Source organism: Enoplosus armatus, chromosome 17 (genome assembly GCF_043641665.1).
Source record: "Enoplosus armatus isolate fEnoArm2 chromosome 17, fEnoArm2.hap1, whole genome shotgun sequence".
NCBI classification, from domain to species: domain Eukaryota; kingdom Metazoa; phylum Chordata; class Actinopteri; order Centrarchiformes; family Enoplosidae; genus Enoplosus; species Enoplosus armatus.
Genome location: NC_092196.1, coordinates 6,495,061 through 6,514,537, shown reverse-complemented (window position 1 = coordinate 6,514,537; position 19,477 = coordinate 6,495,061). Strand labels below are relative to the sequence as shown.

The following is a 19,477-nucleotide window of genomic DNA, read 5'->3' as shown; positions in this document are numbered from 1 at the left end:
GTATATATGACTGTCCGAATCAGTCAGCAAATATTCACTATATATAAATGTATCTAATAAACCTTAATGTATTATTTCCTTTCTATTTATAGGCAGAGGAGACAACAGAGTGATACATTTCATCAAGCTTTGTGCAGCTGTAATTCTTACTTAACTGGATGCTTTTTGATAGATTTAATTAAAAATATTATGTATATTCATTTTATATAATCGGTGGTGTTTTGTCCCTGTATGATTTTGATATTTGAAATGATGGATATCCTGTATTGTTTTGGAATCAAACGCTTCAGTTACACCATAATACTTTTCAGAGTAAGACTGAGACGGTTCTTTTCTTTCTCTTTTAGTGACCTTGGCAACTCAATGACGCCAGAACTGCCCACAGCTATAAAACTCTGCTGCTCTTGTGGCTTTTGTACATATAAATAGAATATATCCTCCGTCCAAGGCTTGGGTGTATTCCTGCCCTGAGCCTGACTACAGGAGGATATCCTCTACCTTTAGGACTACATTTCCCAGCGGCCACATCCCCGACGTCGCGAAAGGCATTGTACGGGTGACGTTGCTACTGTTTTGGCAGTTTGTTTCGATATTCACGGATTGTCAGTTCACCAAGAAGACGTCTTGTACTGGTTATCCAACACGAAGCTGCGGTATTGTACATTTCTGCATGTGTAGTTTTCATATGCATATCTTAAACTCTACGGGGTTGTTTCAGAAGCAATGTTATGGATAGAAATCCCGACAGGAGTGAGCTAACTACTTAACCTACTAGCTAGCTAGCAAGCCAAGCTAATTAACATTAGCTTAGCTGAGAGCAGTGGTTTGTTCTGTGTGTGCGCGGAAATGATCGATTGCTGCTCTGACAAATTTGTTTTTAACCACAGCATCTTAAACTTTAAGCTAATGCTACAGTGTTAGGACTAATGTCAAGATGGTGACTGAAACGCAAGTTCACATAGCTAGTATTGCAACATTGCCAGCTTCTCGCTGTGTTAGCGTCAGCTGTGTAACAACATGTAAGATTTACATTGATTTCATGCCAACATTGATCAGATCTAGGGCAGCTAGGGCTGGGTTAGCAAGTAAAGATGACGGAGTGAATGTTTCAACATATTCCTGTGGGATCAGGTGGGCCAACACGTCAAATCAACTTTCAGTTTTCTAGCTAATGTTGTTTCTAGTTGCTGACACACACACACACACACACACCCTGCTCCTCATGCTTTAGGTGCTTTTATCATAAGCTTCCTCTTTGTTAAGTTCTCTTTGGCTAACAGGCCAGGTGAGCCGACCACTGGATAGTCGCATATATGTTCTTTTTAGCCTTGTGTGATAAGATTATTTTTGGCAGTAGGGTGGAGCCCTACCCCTCTCGAGTTTGGTAAATGTTATGACAAATCACACATTTTAAAGGGAAACCATTTGTTGAAATTTCAGGGGAATACCAGCTTTAACATTGTGTGTGTGTGTGTGTGTGTGTGTGTGTGTGTGGGGAGTAGATGGCATTGATTGAGCAGTGACTCTTGTGTGTGTGGGCTGGTTCAGGGAGCTGGAAAGTGTAGTTTCACAATGGCAGATGGAGGCAGTGATGACGATGTCATTCACCTGGCAAGCTTCAACGTCCACCGCAGCCAAGGTGAGGCACACCTCCGTATCCTCACTCACATGCACATACTGAAACTCAAACTGTAAACATTTGAATGAAGACATCACCGTCCATCTCTCACACACAATATCAGAGGGTCAATATGCCTCACTTAAATTATCAACAGTGATATAATCTAGTTCCAGTATGTGACAGGGGATTATGATATTTAGTGGCTTGGCATCTTACAATATGCTGCCATTTGCACATGCCACTTATAGATAGATATAACAAAAAGCTTTTGTTTTACATCATATACATAAAGATAAATGTGTCATGATAGTGCATTTATCTAAAATAGACACATTTGTTCCGTTTTGCTTCAAAAAAGTCCATAATTAAAATTGCTATGCTTTTTAATAAACCTATCAGTACCTCTATAAACCTCAGGTTAGCTACAACATGTATGAAAAATCTAAACTTTCTATCAAAGCTTGGTGAACTAGCCTGCTTTGCATTGCAAAGTCACGCAAACTGGAATTAATCTGAATTTATTCTGAATAGATTCAAAATCCAAAACTCAGACTTTATTCAACAAGTTCAAGTACAAAGGTCAGTATCACTGTAGCACTCTGTGGGTATTGTAGTTGACTTGTCTCATACATGCATACAAGAGTCCCACCCATATATCGGCCGATATTAGCTCCTAGCAGATATATCTGTATTGGCTTATATGTCAGCCGATGAATAATAAACAAGAAATTGAAATACAGAAATGATTTTCAGAAGATATTTTGAGACAGTCAACATTCTATAGTTTGTCCACCAGAGAGTAGTACATTTCTTGGTTGCAGTTGTTAAAAAATCAAATTTAAGGGAGTCTTATGAGACATGTTTATGTCATGGGTTGTGTAAAAAAAAATTAAGATCAGCCAATATATCATTATTGTTATTGTTATTGTTCGGACTCAAAAAGTCCTGTATGGGTCGGGCTATAATACACACATACATACTAACTGTATATTGCACCTTTTGACAGGAAGGAACCAGATTCTTTTTCAACACATTTGTTAAATGTTTTTACTTATGATTCAGCCTCGAGGATTTCATGCACATCCGAGTGTTGGAAAAGCTCCACTGGCTAGTCGCATAACAATTTCTATTTGAAAAATTGATAAAATAGCTTATTATACCTTCACTCACTTTTCCAATCTGTTTTAATCTGACCACTGTTATTGCTGGGTGTTTAACTGAAATGTTAGATTGTTCAGTGAACAAATAAGTTCCATTGTAAAGACTTAATTGCAGAGGGCATGTTTCTCCACAGGGATGAATGTACTGTAACATAAATAAACATAATAATATTATAATTAGTCAACATAATAATGCATAATGCATCATAAAAAGTCAGTACTGACCTCATGACATGTTCTCTGTCTTTTCCTTTTTTCTCTTTCACACACACAAGACATAAATATTCACACATATTCACATTCCTGTTATTTACATGAAGCTCTGTCTGTTCAGGCTCTCGCGCCCGCAAGAGGGAGCTCATCACCATTTCTGATGACTCCGATGAGGAGCCTGTGACTCTGGTACCCGGCAGCCCTGTTTTAGTCCCAGACGATGCTGATGATGACGACGTCAGCATACTGGAGGTGGCTGATGAACACTGTTCTTAAATCTTTATTGTGCAAAGAGACTTGTTATTTTAGTCTTCCCTGTTACTATGTACACAGAAGGTAAACATTTTAGACAAGTGTTAACATGTGTTGTTGTTATACAGTAATAGCTGTATAAATGCTGTCAGCTGCAGAAGTTGCAACATAAGTAGCTTCTTTGTTTTCATTCGTCTATCAATATGTCTCTTTTTCCTCCTGTGTTTTCCTGCAGCCACTAACTCCTGCACGCAGACATGTGATTCGCCCAGCAGCAAAATGGAGCGGGGGTTCGCACAACCTAATTCAAGTTGTAGGTCATAGTAGCGCAACTTCTGGGGTTCCCACAGGGGACCCTGGTTCTGCCCCCTCTACCTCCAGAGATGCCAAGGCCAACTCTTCCGCAGTAAGGCCCGCCATACGAACACAGACACCAGTGCAGTCTAGCACTCAGCCACAACCTGGCTCTTCATCACACACACTGTCTCAGCCAAAACTTCACACAAACTCAGAGCAACAGGACAGTACGTCAGCACATGCAAAAGTGGAGATCCATGCAGTTTCTTCAATCCAAACCCCATCTACCTCCACAAATGCCAAGGCTAGCGCCATCACATCCAGAGCACCTGTACCAGTACTTCTTCAGCCTGAGCTTGGCACAACTGGACTCATACAGCCACAAGCTGGCTCTTCAGCACACTTAATGGTGGAGCCCCAGACGAGAACCTCTGCCAGTGCCACACACTCCTCTTGTACAGCTACAATGAATGCGTCAATTTCTTCTACAAAGACTCAAGAAATGGCTAGTACAAGTACTCATTCACAAGACAATCCTCAGGCCAGTACATCATCTGCACAGTCACAGTCTCACACACGGACGCAGTCTCAGCCCGGTACATCTGCACAGCTCCAGCCCACCGCAACTGTACAGCCCCACCTCATCCAGGTGAAGGAGGTGAAACTAGTTATTCTTCCCCAGCAGCCGAGCATCCAAGCCCCTGCTCTCATAACACAACCCCAGCTGCATCTCAGGCCCCAGAACCTGCTGCAGCCTGTGACATTAAATCGCATGCAGGGCAATCTCATTCAGATTGAACCACAGCCCCTGGCCCAGGCCCCAGCCCAGCCTCCAGTCCAGGCCCCTCAACCCCCTCAGATGATCCCCCCTGCAGTGCTAATAGCTGCAGCCCCAGAGAGACTCGGACCTCCAGAGGCAGGTCACCGGATCATCCTGGGGAGCCAGGCGCCTGGAGAGGCTGTTCCCAATCCTCCACCACAGGCTGGTGCCTCCAGCGTGGTCCTACCGGCCCGCAGTCTCAACATCAGGGTGCCTAATGCGAACTCTAACCCTCTTGCTCCTCCAGCTTCAGCAGTCCCCCACAACAGAGGAGAGGCTCGTCTTGTTCTGGATTCAGCTCCAAACCCAGAAAGGGTCAACCCAGCCCCTGGTCTGGTCGCTGTCCCTCCCGCACCAGAGGACATTCCCCGAATAGAGGACGCGAGGCCTGGTCCCTCTGCACCACGAGGGAGGGCAGAGCAGCAGCCCCTCGTCAGAGCCCTAATCGGCGGTGTTGTGAGTATCACATTAACACGTTTCTTTTAGCCGAACAGAACGACACAGTGAGCTCATAAGTTGCTTAATATGAAGTGAAATAATTTGAATTGTGGTGTAACGCTGCTTCTCATCTCCTCTGTCCCAACTACATCCCGCCTGTTCACCTCTTTGTGTATCCTCTGCAGCTGGATCTATTCCCAGATGTCCGGGAAGCCTATGTAGCAGAACTGATCCAAAAGAATAATGTGAAAGACTTGAATGTGTAAGAAGCACCTACCTTTTATTCTCCAGAACTTCATATAGTTATAGTTAGAGTTATGATGAGGGATTCAACTTCTCAGGAAATTAAATGAGTACCTGTTGATTAATTGAGCCTTTTGTCTAGTCCAAGCTACTACCCTAGTTTTGTCTAAGGTAGTAAAAGTGAAGAAGTGATTCTTTCTCCGTTATGGAACAAAGTGGGAATATAAGTGTTCTATTAATATAGATAGATAGATAGATAGATAGATAGATAGATAGATAGATAGATAGATAGATAGATAGGGTTCAGCATTCTGGCTGTAATGACATTTGTCAGACTTGATCTGACTGATAGGTCTGACTGAAATAAAACTCTAATTAACTGTACAGAGTCAGATCTGAACTGGAAGCTGTGGTTTACCGTAACACTAATAAGACTTGCTGCTGTATCGTCTGTACTTTACTGTGTGGTTACAGAGTTGAGTATATTTTTCGACCTTGTTTTATTCAGATGTAGTTAACTTTTGTTTGTTAACTTTTAGTATAGCTTGAAGGTCTCTTTTCTTTTCAAGGATTTATTGAACTATCAAAAGTGCCTGACTGAAGAGGTTAACGAAGTATTACTCCATGTTTAAAGGCTGAATAATGCTTCTTTCTAATGGCAGAGTCTCGACCGGTCAAACAAACTATATTATTCGATGTTAAATATATTATTATTATATTTGTTTCTCTCACAGAAAGCAGCCACACATATAATAATAGGGCACAGTCCCAAATCTGTATACTTGAATTTGTTCTGTGTATGTTGACAGGTATTGAAAGAGTATCATACCTGTAACTGTGTGTAAGTCTGTGAAGCTTGTTTACATGCAGCTCCCCTCTGCTGTGTTTCCAGTATCTGTAACCTGCTGCTGGAGAACCCAGAGTATCCGAGGGGGGAGACTGCAGCCGCCACAGCAGCCCCAACCAGCATCCTGCTGGAGTCTGGAGACACCCAGACAGAGGTAACTGGAAACAGAACGTACATATTTACGCCAGTCAAGCTCAGCTGACAAATATTCTTTTATCATGGAGCTTTTCTTGGCGTCTGTCACCAGATTATGACTGTACTGTTGTTGAAATGTGGCAGTTGTTGAGGAATAAGCTTGAATTGTAAACAGAGAATGAATATACTGAAAAACAAACAACTATATTATGTGTCTCGCATGGAAAGGGGACGGACAACTTTATCTGTAATGTTCTTTTCCCAAGCAAACTTTGCAGAGTACTGTACACACACATAATGAAAAGCAGGAAAGAACAATGTCACCTCAGACTCTCTGACACATAAAACAGCAGACGGTGCACAAACAGACCCCTTCAGTCTCTCCTGTCTAGAAACCTGATTATTCAGCTGTTCCTCCACCCACCCTACTGTCAGAAAAAATACCTTGTGTCAAAATGGCAGTTAATTAGACAATGTCATTTTTCATTTGACATTTAGATGACGGCTCCGTACCCGTCTTTGAATCAGATATCTCAGTGTCTGGTTACTGGTGTTAACGCGTCTGCTGTGGGTCTCTTCAGGTGACCGAGGACCTGTTTGACTATGCCAAACTGGGCACGGTGGGACCCGAGGCTGTGATGCAGGCTGCCGACTTGCTCATGGCAGATTTCAGGATGCTCAGCTGTCAGGACATCAAATGGGCCCTCAACGCTCTGAAGGGACACTATGCAATCACACGCAAGGTAGCTGTGGTCTCGTAGTGCACTTTCTCCATTTAGTTGCTCTCTTTTACAACTGTCTCTTTGACTCCCGCTCTCTCCCAGGCCTTATGCGAAGCTCTGAAGAAGTGGCAAGATTCAGGCGACCCCTCAGGAAAGAGACGGCGGAGCAGAGCCTCCTCTGAGCGCTGCTACATTGATTTCCATTTTGAGCACGGTAGAAACTTTTTCACTTCTCTCTGTGTGCAGCTGAATGCTATGATCTATGCACCCACCTACATGTGCCTTCTTTGGTTTTTGTTCCTCTACACACATAATTTGAAACAAGCTGGTATTTGTTGATGATGCTGCTGTTCTTTCATGACTACAGATCTGCAAGTGCATCATGGGAGGACGTTTTCATATCTTTGTCTCTGTCCACCAGGCTCAGTCAAGTTTGACAAGAGGATGTACTTCTTGGAGAATGACCGGCGCTACTACAGGACGTACAGCAATCTGGAAGCTTCTCTGCAGAAGGAGCTTTCATTCTATCAGCAGAAGGCCAAGGAATGGGCCGAGGTAAATAGATTTTTCCATCAGCATAATATTACTACAGGGAATATTTGATTTGTATAGTAGCAGAGTCTGAACGCAGAGTGTAGAGGCTTTCCAAATGAAGTGGAATGTATTTTTTTGCCACTTGATCATATTAAATCTTTTGATAACTCAAATAATAAAAACTCATGTATACAGACACCAATTATAGTCTAGTGCTGCTCAATTAGCAAATGCAGCTTTTCTAGCACCAGTGAATATAACAGTATGACTTTCTGCAACACTGCCAAGTAAACATTTTACATCATTTAAGCTTGCTTACTGCTCGTACAAAGAGCCAAATATTACATACCCTGCTCTGCTTACCAAGACTGAGCTCTGATGAATGTAAAACAAGAGTCAGTTAGCAAGCAGTTTGTAAGAATGTAAACACCTAACTATGCTGTGTTAAAGAATAAATAACACTGAACTTCTACAACACATCATACTCACTTACAGTACATGTAAAACAAAGGTTTTGTTGAGGCAAATGTAAAGTGCCATTCAGTTTTCAATCACAACTTCTAAGATCACACCTGCGTGATTGGCTGCCTGGTAAGGCAATTAATGAGCTGAAGGTTGTTTACGCTTTAGCTGACACAGGTGGTAATCCATCAGTTAAACACCCACGTCACGATGTCACAGTCACACCAATGTGGGCAGTACAGACCTTGGGAGTGCTTTGTCCGTTAAGGTAGAAAGGTGTTATATAAGAGCAGTTTGTTTACTATTTACCCTGTGCTTATGCAATATCTGGTTTACTCCTTTCTCTCTCTCCAGCATGAGGACTTCCTCTTGGCTCTGCAGGTCAATGAAGATGAATACAAGAAGGTAGGAAGCACACATACCTCAAGCAACCTTCACAAAGGCTCACACTGTATGTGGCTTATCCTGACCTTTTGTGTGAATATGGTGACAGTACATAACAATATTGCAGCAGCAGGTATTACATGACCGATTCAACATCAACTCAAAACACGACATCATTGTTATTACCAGAGATTCATTCATAAGCCACCGAATGTATATTTATGACATGTACATACACAGTCATTTTGGGACCCGGATTCTAATAGATCCTCTAGTATTTCCCTCAAAGTCAAACAGTTGAATGGAATTGGTTTTCTTAAAGTTTTCTAAGTCCCTGAAAAGCAATTTACTTACACAAGGCTCATTTTACTTCTGAGGCAGGTTTGAAAACCTGAATGTACGATTGTGTCTGCAGGACGGCCAGCTGATTGAGTGTGGCTGCTGCTACGGGGAGTTTGCGTTTGAGAAGATGACGCAGTGTTCAGATGGCCACCTGTTCTGTAAAGAGTGCCTGGTCAAATACGCTCAGGAGGCAGTGTTTGGCTCCGGAAAGGTACAGACACACACGCACACACACACACACACACACACACACACTGTTTTTCTCACATTTGAATAGGACATGACTGCGAATGTTGCCAGGCAACTATAAATGACTATTCCTATAAAAGCCAATGTCTTCCTGAGCTGGAAAATTCTAATGTGTGGGATGTGACCCTCAAATGAATGTGATTATTGTAGTTATTCAATATTCAAATTCAAATATTGGTTGGAAGGCAGCATGAAGTTGTTCTGCCAAAGAGGCTCCGTACTTGTCTTTGTGTTGAAGCTTATTTTCTGCCAATTGTATGCAGAAAACTGTCGATAGATTTTCATGCTGCTCCAAAGTGAAAAGAATGATATTTATTATTACTAATGCAGTCCAATAAAACATTTCTATAGTAAATCATCTGTCTGGTGCTGCTTCATCTTTATGAGGCTGTAGTCTGTGACATTGTAATTGCATTACAGTAAAACATGTTTATAATTTTCCTAAATTTACATACGTCAGATTGGACCGTTGTACCTAATAATCTGTAGTCTGTATCTGCATACTTGTGTGTGACTGAGTGTTTGCTGAAGGTGCTTGTGAATGTACCTGTGCATTTGTAATTACTTGCGTGTGTTAATGTGTGGGTGTTCACGTTGCAGTCGGAGCTGAGCTGCATGGAGGGGGGCTGCCCGTGCTCCTACCCGGTGTGTGAGCTGGAGAAGGTGCTACCAGAGAACATACTATGTAAATATTATGAGAGGCAGGCGGAGGAGGCGGTCGCTGCCACCTGTGCTGATGAACTCGTGCGGTAAGTGTGTGTGTGTGTGTGTGTTTCTGATTTAGCAAACTTTCGAGGACACATTTCAGACTAAAGACCAGTTACTTGGGGACAGCTTGTCCAATTTGGGATAAAAGCTGTGTCCCCAATTGGGAAAAGGCAGATTTTTGGGTCAGTAGTTAAGATGAGAGGTAGGTTAAGAAACAATTAGTCGATAAATCTAATAGCCGATCAACCGAAAATGAATCGATCAATTCTAAGTAATTTTGCTAAAAAAGATTCCCCAGTTTCATCTTCTCAGATGTGAAGATTTTCTGCTTCTTTGGGTTCTTTGTTATGAAACTCCAGCTGTTTTGAAGATGTCAACTTGGGCTCTGGGGAAGTGTGACAGCCAATTTTCAATATTTTCCAACATCATATGGACTAAACCATGAATCAGCAGATGGATCAATACTGGAAATAAACTTGGACCAGTACATTTATATTCCAGCTGCTTGTCCGCCTTGCTTTGCAGATGTTCCTGGATCCATGTAGTGAAGTTTTGTTCACTCAGTTGCTGTATGTTGATTAGAGTCATATTCACACTTGGTTTTTAATGTTTGACAAATGTAACTGTCTGTCTCGGGCAGTCAGTCTGCATGCGTGTTAATTCCTGGTCTAAAGGGGGTCTCTTTCCTCACAGTGGGATTCTTTTGTCTGTGCTTTCTGTGTCTGTATCATACATTTCCTCTCACCGTCACTCCTTAACCCTCCTTCCTCTCTGGCCTTTTCAGGTGTCCGTTTTGCAACTTCCCAGCCTTGTTGGACAAAGACATGTCTCTGTTTAGCTGTCCCAACCCTCGGTGCCGCAAGGTCAGTCCTGCTCTGTATTTATGTCGTTCATTGGGGAAGCCAGGCTGTTTTACTGCTGCTTCCTTTCCTCTACAGACCTCAACAGGAGAGGAATATGTTCACAGTCACATGTAGGTTAAGACAGCTTAAATCATACTGTACAAAAGAGAGATTGAACCCGGATTTGACTTCAAGCATCATGAACAATTCAGTCCATCATGACAGTACAACCTGAAAGCTGTGTGTGCAGCGTCCACCTCAGCCTGGACATGAGTCGGTGATCAAAATCAGTGACAGAGGGAAGATTGATGAACCGTTTTATAGACGTGATGAAATGGTTCCATCTGGCGAGGTCGCCACCTCAGTCTCCCTCTCTGTTTATCTCTGGGCCTCCTCCCTCTGTCTGAGGAATGCAGGGGGGAGGCGCTGCTTTGTATCTGCCAAGGCTGTCACATGGATTCCAGTCAAAAATCTCCATTATTTGGCAGAAACACACACACACACACACACACCCCTACAATCATTCTCACTCTCACCACATAAACAAAAACCCTCCCTTCTTCTTCTTGATGCGTCTTTGTCTCACACTCACTCCTGCCACACCACCACAATCCTTCTGTGACACACACATACACACACACACACACTCCTGCTATCACTACATTCCCGGAACGGGGGAGAGAGAGATGGGGTTTGTTTCAACACCCGACATAATAAATGTGTCTATAGTCTGATGTTTGTAAAGTAAATAATTGCCTTAAATTTGAAGCATTATATTAGGCCCATATTTTAAATAGTGCTGAAATGATCACTTAATCAGTTAGTTGACTGACAGAAAATTAATCGCCAGTATTAAGCAAAAATGCCAAACATCTGGCTTCAGCTTGTCAAATGTGAGGATTTCCTGCTTTTCTCTGTTTTATATCATATAAATTGAATATCTTTATTTTTAACTCGTAGTTGTCGGACTAAAAAATCAATTGGAAATTGTGATCTGCATTTCTCTCTCTTTTCTGACATTTTGTAGATCAAAACAACATATCTGACAATTGGAAGAAAAAAAAATCAACAGATTAATCAATAATGAGTAATAAAACATTGCAAATCTGTTTTCTACTCACCAACACCAGTTTCGTGTAGTCTTCAGCCCTGACTGAAAACAAGTTCAAAGGAATTCCCCTCTAAGCTTGGTAGTATTTTATGATATATTTCCCTGCAGCACACAGAGACCTGCTCCACTAGTTCCTCTGGCTACACAGTAGTCCTCTTATTTTTTAAAACCAACTGCTTTGCAGTGGCTTCTCTATGAGCAGCTGAGATAATCCTGCTGTCCCAATAATATCCTTTTATTAGCAATACATTGTCACCTCAGCCATCGCTTGAAAGGCAACAGGGCCCTAAAATGTAATCAAACAAACCTCCTGAGGTTACAGAAAAGCAAAACGCTATTTATGTGCAGATAAGAATATTCATCCTTTCTCCTGCAGTTCTGGCCATTCACCTGTAGGTGGAGCCAGAGGTTCACAGTGGCTGCCCTGCTGTGTCACTGCACAGCTGCATCTCATTACATACTCATACACACCCAGAGACACAGAAAAGTTAGACATGCTGCAGATATCTCTTGGTCCTTGGTCTGAATATTATTCGTCTGAAACCAACAGCTACAGACTTAGGTCAACTATGAGAAGCCAATATGTTGACAGTGTTATACTCTCAGGTCTTAAATGGATGCTTTCAGGTTATGAAGGGAAAATGTTCTTTTTTTATTTAGTAAGTCAAGTGCTACAGAAAGTTAACACCACTAGCTTCCTCTGTAATATGTGTGGGATTCAGGATGCGAGTCTGTGGCTGCTGTGGTGTGTGTTGTCTGGAGAGTCTGTGTTTCCCCTCTCTGTGGTGGAAACCCCCTGACCCAAACCCAGATAATGTCACAAGAATATAATTATCATATAGACTGGCTTTACTGTGTGTTTTTGATATTTTCTGTCCTGGTCCCTGGTACCCGGTACCCGGTACCCATCAACATTAGCGCGCCTGTTGTACAGTCGGCCCCACGGCCCGCTCAGTCTACGAGCAGGGAGGGGCTTCATTATGTAACTGACACACTTCCACAAGCCCACCCGCCATTCTCCCACACCAGCCACCTCATTGGCTGGCTGCACTCACCACTCCCCTCATACTGGCTTCTCATTGGTTCGACACACTTCCTCCTCCATTTCAAATGTGGTTCAGATCAAGTTTGACCCAGATTCTCCTCCCTCTCTTTTCCTTTCTCCTGCTCCCCTCCCCTGGCTCTGTCTGACCTGCACGCACACACGCAGACACACACACACACAGACACACACACACACACGCACACATATGTACACTAGCGGATACTAATGTATTCCACATGTGGTTATGAGGACATTTGGACAGGCTTGTTCCTGGCCTGTGTGTGCTTACTTCATGAAAGCAGAGGAATGTAAAATGTAGGCCACTGGAAGGCTGTCAGGGTGCAAACAAGAGCTGAATCTGTGCACTAGACTGTGTGTGTGTGTGTGTGTGTCTCCAGTTGGCATCTCATACATTATCACATCTGCTGCATATCTCATGAGCTCTCCCATAGAAGCATCTTATCACAGACATAAAGCTCCATCGTGTCATGTTAGGCATATGTCTCTTCTCTTCCTCGCTACCCTGTGGTCTGCACTCTCATTTGATTGCAGTAAAACCACCTCCCCACAAAAAAAAAAAACACACTCATGCACACACACACACGCTCCATGCAGCCCCCCAATCAGAAGCTCTGCAAGCTGCTTGCACTGCCTTATAAGGGCTGCTGCAGCCTGCACCACGAAGAGCAGAAAGAGATAGAAAACGAGAAAGATCCAGAGGAGGAGAGGCAAGGTATGAATGGAGTTAGAGGAAGGAGATACCAGGCGGGAAGGGATGGGAGGGGAGGAAGGTAGGACCCCAGGGGAAAGGAGAGCAGTGACTAGACATGGAGGACAAGTTAGAACAGGATGGATGGGAGGAGTGAATGTAGAGGCTGAAGTAAAACAGCTGAACATACACCGTTTGCCAGGTTCACGTTGCTCACACTGCTGTCATTTGTATATCATAGAGATGTGTGTGTGTGTGTGTGTGTGTATAACCTTTGTCACATTTCAACCACACTCCCTTGTATTGAGATTAGACACCCTGGGGCAGGGGAAGACACGCCCCGTTCAAGGGTTGACTCCGACGTCACCGCCTGTATTTTTAGCCGCGCTATAAGAACTCAGGTGTGTTCCTGCTTTTCAACAGCTTGTCAAACACGTCGTCCCAGACACACACACACACTCTGTCACCCTCTCGCTCATGCTGTCCCTCTTCCTGGTCTGCAGGTTACCACTAGGGGGTGATCTTTCACCACTCTGCCTGTCTGCCTTCTATCCTCCTCCCCTTCTGACTCTCTCTGCCTCTGGGTCTTTGTGTGATCTGGCTTTTTCTGACACTTGAGTCCAATCCTGCGCCCCTTGGCTTGCTCATAACCCGTCCTCTCCTCCTCTAAACACCCTCATTTAACTGAAATCATAGACCAGAATGTTTCCTCATTATACTTTTATGCCTGTCTCACACACTCCCATGTTTCTTGACAATGTTTCATGCATCTCCGTGCTTGGACACTCCCTTATGAATCAGAAATGCCACAAAAATGTGAATACGGGTCTACTTCTCATCTGGTTTGTGATTAAAAAAGGTATTTTCCTTTGCTCGAAGCTACTACAGTTTGACTTTAAAGGTCCTTGTGTGCCTTTTGGAGAGTCTTTAGTGTTTCCATTCAAACCGCTCCAAATAAATGCCAGCTAAAAACTCTGGCGTCTCCAGCCCAGTTCCCCACCCTCTGGCTGACCTTGCACACACACAGCTGTCTCAGTGAATATTGTGGGAGCTGCAAGCTTGTGTTAGCTGAAGCACGCACAACATAGTAACACATACACACACACACAGACTGGAGGCTGTGAAAAGAGGTCGCATAGACATAGACATAGATTAGAGGTTGCCGTGGAGATATGGATCATCAGCTGTCATATGCCACGCACTTCAATATTAGATGAGCAGTTCAAATATTTATGGTGACACCACTTAGCTAAGGGTTAGCAAGGGAGGCAACCCCTAGCTAACGTGTGTGTGTGTGTGTGTGTGTGTGTGCGTGTGCTGGAGGCTGGAGTTGCTGTTTCTAGGCAACCAAGCAGTCAGCGGCGAGCAAATCGCACACTTGCTGCAGTCTCACACACACACATTTGCAAGGAGAGCCACACCTAGCTGTGTCTGTGCAAGTCCAAGTCCCTGCAGTGGCAGCACCAGCAGCATATAGAGCAGAAGCTGTGGAGGATTAATCTGACGGCAGGGCTCCTCTTATTCAGCAGTAACTGGATGACTGACGGAGGAGGAGGCGGAGGAGTGATGGATGGATGTGGGGTCATCTCTATTTGATGACATATTAAGAAACGCCCAAGTGAATAAATGTTACAAGGAGATTCTAATGAAACGATCCCCTCTTTGCCTTTCTTTTCTTTCTCTGTAGGAGAGCTGCAGGAAGTGCCATGTCCAGTGGAAGCAGCACGTGGGGAAGACGTGTGAGCAGGTCCTGGAGAGGGACGAGATCCGCATGAGGGTGCTCTTGTAAGTGGTCTCACAGAAACAAACAGGACTCCACCAGACTCCTTTATCAACTCACCACCGTTAAGCCATCTACGCTAATGATCCTTAAAGGACAGATTAGTCTCTCATATACAGATTTTTTTGGGGCCGAGAATCTTGATAAACTCTAAAACATTTCACATATGCTAAATTATTTAGAAGTAAAACCTTTCAGAATAAGGCGCTCCTAATTATCCAGAGTGTTCTCTCCCCATGACTCTTGACTCTTCGAGGGCGTATTTTGTTCATTTCTCTGTTTTCTCGCTGTCCTCTCTACTCCTCGCTCAGAGAGGATGCTGGGTAAACAGCTCAGTTTCCCGGACAACACTCCAGGAAGTGGAGAGGCCGGCTGCGTCCTGTGGCCCAGCCGGCCTTCAGGCAGTACTTCCTGTTTTGAGCCAGTCACAGATCTTCTTACTTCCTGGTACTGAGAGAGAAAGGAAGTGGCCTGGTAGAAAGATCAGTAGAGCAGGTCTGAGCAGCGCCGACTTGATGATTTTAACAGGACATAACTAAAAGAATCACAAATCTCCAGGTTTTGGGGTTTTGTCTCAAGAACTAGGTCTCAGAGGCCTCAGTGAACTTAGCTCTGCACTCATCTGTAAACTTTTTTCCTGTTGATATAAACCAACATGGGTGCATGTTATGGTCAAGACTATGGACAGCTATCCACAACAGTTTGAAGGATAAAGATGTAAAAGGAGTGTATTCATGTCGCCTCCTCCTCCTCCTTCTTCTTGTGTTTGACCCTGAAACCAAACCTCTGGCCTCCTGTTTTGCCTACAAGAAAATACTAACATGAACCTGAGCTGCAGACATGATTTCACATTTCACTTCCAGATTAAAAAAACACTCTGTCCTTGAGATACTCAGGAGCAAGTTATTCTGATGAGTTTTTTCAGCGCTGTTTTGTCTCTCTTTGACTCTACTTTTGTCTCCTCTGTTACTTCTTCATCATTTTTTGATGTGCTGCAGTGAGGAGCGCATGACGGCAGCTCGGGTGAGGAAGTGTGTCAAGTGCGGGACGGGCCTGGTCAAGTCAGAGGGCTGCAACCGGATGTCGTGCCGCTGCGGCAGCTTCATGTGCTACCTCTGCAGAGAGCCCATCACCGGCTACAACCACTTCTGCCAGCACGCCCGCTCTCCTGGAGCTCCCTGCCGCCACTGCCGCAAGTGTTCCCTCTGGACTGACCCCACGGTGATTCTTCAGACATGTTCTTTCAAGATAACTAGCATAACTTTCTCTTTCTTCTTGCCCGATGTGACACCTGCCTCCTTAGTTTTCTTTCTGTTACTGTAAAGGACAACTTGTGTGTTGACAGATTTCTTGTAAAAGTGTCTGGTCATTCTGTTAACTTCATCCAGTGATCATCCAGTCCCAAGATATTCCTGTGGTGCTCTACAACACACTCTTTTACACTCACAAACATGTTGACTATCTCCCCCTGCACTTTGACCCTGACCATCTGACTCCATGGTAGCCCACAGTGACCTGGCCACAGCGTCACTGGCAACCAGAAGCAACAATTAGTCCCCAAGCAGTTAATGATCTGGAGCCGCTCCAGCAGCTCTAGAGAGGCGCCAGAGCCGGCCAAGAGCTAGTCTCGAAGGCATTGCCAAGAAATGGATAAATACTGGTAACAAGAGGGCCATTGGAGGGCTGGTGAAAGGGGTCGGCTGCCTCCTTATCATTATTTAAAGGTTTTCCTTGACGAGGCTCACTAGCTTTATGTTCACTTAACCCGAAAGTTTATAGTTTTAGGTTAGAGAAACACTCAAGTCACAAACTAGGACAACATCAGTCAGTTTAGACCACACTGGCCCACCCACCTCAGTAGCTCTGACCTCTCTGGAAACAGTTTTCTACAGGGCTCAACAAGTCTGCAGCTAAACAGCACTGTGTTGGCTAAAGTTTATAGTTGTGCAGGTTAAGGAATAGCCGCCGGAAGCTACTCTACACCACTAGGCTACAGCGGCTACAGAGATACCACCTGGGAATCGCAAAAGACTGTGATTGGTCAGCTCGGGCTGTCTTATGTGTTCTCCTACATGTTTCTGATGCTCCATGTCCACTGGAGATCCTCCTGTGTTGGTTGGATTGCATTATTTTGTGACAGTGTTCCTGTTTACCTCAAGAGTTGAGTTCACTTTGAGTTGTTGTCTTCAACCTCTCTGTGTTGGTGTGTTTCTGCAGCAAGATGACGAGCGAATCATTCAGGAGATCCAGAGGGAAGGAGAGGCAGAGCTGAACAAGAAGAGTGCAGGTCAGTACTGGTTCAGCTTTAATAGCACAGCTCAAACTATGAAAACTGAACTATTGAAACTATTAATTATTGCTCCATATTTCTAGTTTTTTATAGACTGATGTAGAAATGTGGTGTATTATGTTCCTCAGAAGGGAAATGTTGCACTGCAGCAACAGTATTCTTCCTCTCTGCTGCTTCCTCTTTGTCTTTTTAACCATTATTTATTCAGACACGTTGGCTGTTTACAGCATAAACCGGCAGCAGTTGCAGGGGTGTTTCCTGTGTTTGGTTTGTCTGGATGTGTTTGTGTAACACATGTAAGGCAGGCGAGGGCGTTCGGGGGCTACAGTCAAACCTCCAGGGAACTTCCATGTCAACATGCTGTAAAACCGCACGGTAAGATCCGACTGTTGGTTCATCGATAACCTTTTTTCTTCTTCTATCAGATACTTCAGGGAAGAGGGTCGGCCCTCCTCCGGAGCCCGTCACAGACACCAAGCGACCGCGAGTGGGTCCGCCTCCCGAGAACCAACCAAACCCGAACCCCCCAGCCCCTCCTCACCCGCAGGCGGTACAAGCTCCCCTGTTCGTGCCTCCACGGGCCCGCTACCCACCGGCCCCGCCCCAGGGCAGGCTGTACCATCAGGTGATCATGCCTCGGCTGCCTCCGGCACCCTATGTGCCCCCTCTGCAGCACCTGCCCCCCCTGAACAATAACAACAACAACAACAACCACCATCACCACCCTCCTGTCAACCCTCATCACCACAACATTGACGTCATGGATCTGCCCATGCACTACGGACCCCCGCACCGCTACTACAGACGCTTCTAACACACACTGTGACGAGTGTGTTCACCCTGGTGCAATCAGCTCATCCTCGGACACACACACACACACACACACACACACACACACACTACAGTTCTACTTTTCATTTCAGTGCTGTTTCTGAGCTCTGATATTATTCTGTGCATCACCTTTTTCTATTCGCTCTCTTCGTCTTCATAGCTCGTGTGCTCCTGCAGATTTCAGACCTGCCGCTCAATGCATCCTTTTTGTGTTTCAGACAATAAAACACACTGAAATGATAAGTGCATCTGTAGAAAGACAAACACATTCGGACACTTTGCCTTCTCCCGCTGAACTTGGGATTTCAATAATGAAGCGGATCCCCACGTTACACGTTCCTTTTTTCATCTTTATCTCTTTAAATATTGGGGTTGAACTGATGAACGGTTTAGAATCTTGAGACGATTTATTTCCAGTTTATACAGATATTTTTGAGTACATAATTGAAAAAAAAAACAGTTAGCATTCCCTGTATCTTTTGTGTAACATGTGTGAAGACCACACAGTTTTCTAATAAAGGTTTCAGTTCACATTTCTTTGAGTTCAAACGTTGCCTCTTTGAAGGTTTTGTTCCTTTTTATAAAAAATCTCTTCTTACTATCTTTGAGCCTGTCTGTCTCTCTCGGTCATACCGTTTAGTCTGTCTCTCTCTCTCTCCCCCTCCTCCCTCATCTCATGCTGAAAAAGGGGCTGACTCATGATAACTGAGCCCCTGGGCTATGCACCAATCACATGACAGAGCGGGTGCTTTCCACCAATCATGGTGTAACGACAGCCGGGCTTTGTGATGTTACAGAGAGAGGGAACTTCTTTGTTCAGCCAAGTGTGCTGTGAGTGTGACAAATCACTTTGCTACGCACACACACTCACAGACTCTTGTTTCTGCATTCAGACTATAAAAGTAGCACAGCAAACCCCCGTTTTAGCCCAGGGGTCCTAATGGTTTTAGTCATGGGTGGTATGAAACCGACTGTATGAGAGCCAGAATTCGACTCTGATCAGATTCAGCATCTTCTAACACCAGCCAAGCCGACATGAATGAATTGATGTATGTTGTATTTTAACAAAGGTGCACGAGGACATGAAGAGGCTTCCATAGAGTCTAAAAGACAGTTCATTACTGTGTACGTCTGCCATGTTGAGACAGCAGAAACAAAATATAGACTCAAATGTGTGATTTAATATTTGCATATTTTACTGTAACAAATCCTGACAAACATCAGCATTACCCTTGACACAGCACACCGGAGTGTGTTCATACAGTTAGGGGACTTGTTAGGAACAGGTTAAACAAGAAGTCCATGTGAGGCTCTACTTAGGCACAGAGCTAATTGCTAATATCAGCATGCTAACACTTACAATGACCATGCTGACGTTTAGCAGGTGTAATGTTTACCATGTTCACCATGTTTGTTTAGTGTGTTAGCATGCTAACATTTAC

General features: G+C 44.1%; 1 protein-coding gene across 1 annotated transcript; it reads left to right on the top strand.

The window, feature by feature from the left end:
• The first annotated feature begins 614 nt into the window (after positions 1 to 614).
• Positions 615 to 18,570, top strand: rnf216 (ring finger protein 216). Its single transcript, XM_070923241.1, has 17 exons — positions 615 to 653; positions 1,503 to 1,639; positions 3,116 to 3,246; positions 3,482 to 4,819; positions 4,987 to 5,063; positions 5,937 to 6,045; positions 6,608 to 6,769; positions 6,851 to 6,962; positions 7,170 to 7,303; positions 8,099 to 8,149; positions 8,544 to 8,681; positions 9,320 to 9,468; positions 10,212 to 10,290; positions 14,822 to 14,919; positions 15,913 to 16,135; positions 17,132 to 17,201; positions 17,630 to 18,570. The coding sequence occupies exons 2-17, from the start codon at positions 1,573 to 1,575 to the stop codon at positions 18,016 to 18,018; spliced, it is 3,327 nt and encodes a 1,108-aa protein (XP_070779342.1). The 5' UTR covers positions 615 to 653; positions 1,503 to 1,572; the 3' UTR covers positions 18,019 to 18,570.
• The last annotated feature ends 907 nt before the right edge of the window (positions 18,571 to 19,477 follow it).

Excerpts from the sequence above, each read along its gene's own strand:
- rnf216 (XM_070923241.1), top strand. The coding sequence starts at position 1,573 with ATGGCAGATGGAGGCAGTGATGACGATGTCATTCACCTGGCAAGCTTC. Across the intron at positions 5,064-5,936 it reads AATGTGAAAGACTTGAATGT|TATCTGTAACCTGCTGCTGG; the intron begins GTAAGAAGCACC and ends CTGTGTTTCCAG. Across the intron at positions 6,770-6,850 it reads ACTATGCAATCACACGCAAG|GCCTTATGCGAAGCTCTGAA; the intron begins GTAGCTGTGGTC and ends GCTCTCTCCCAG.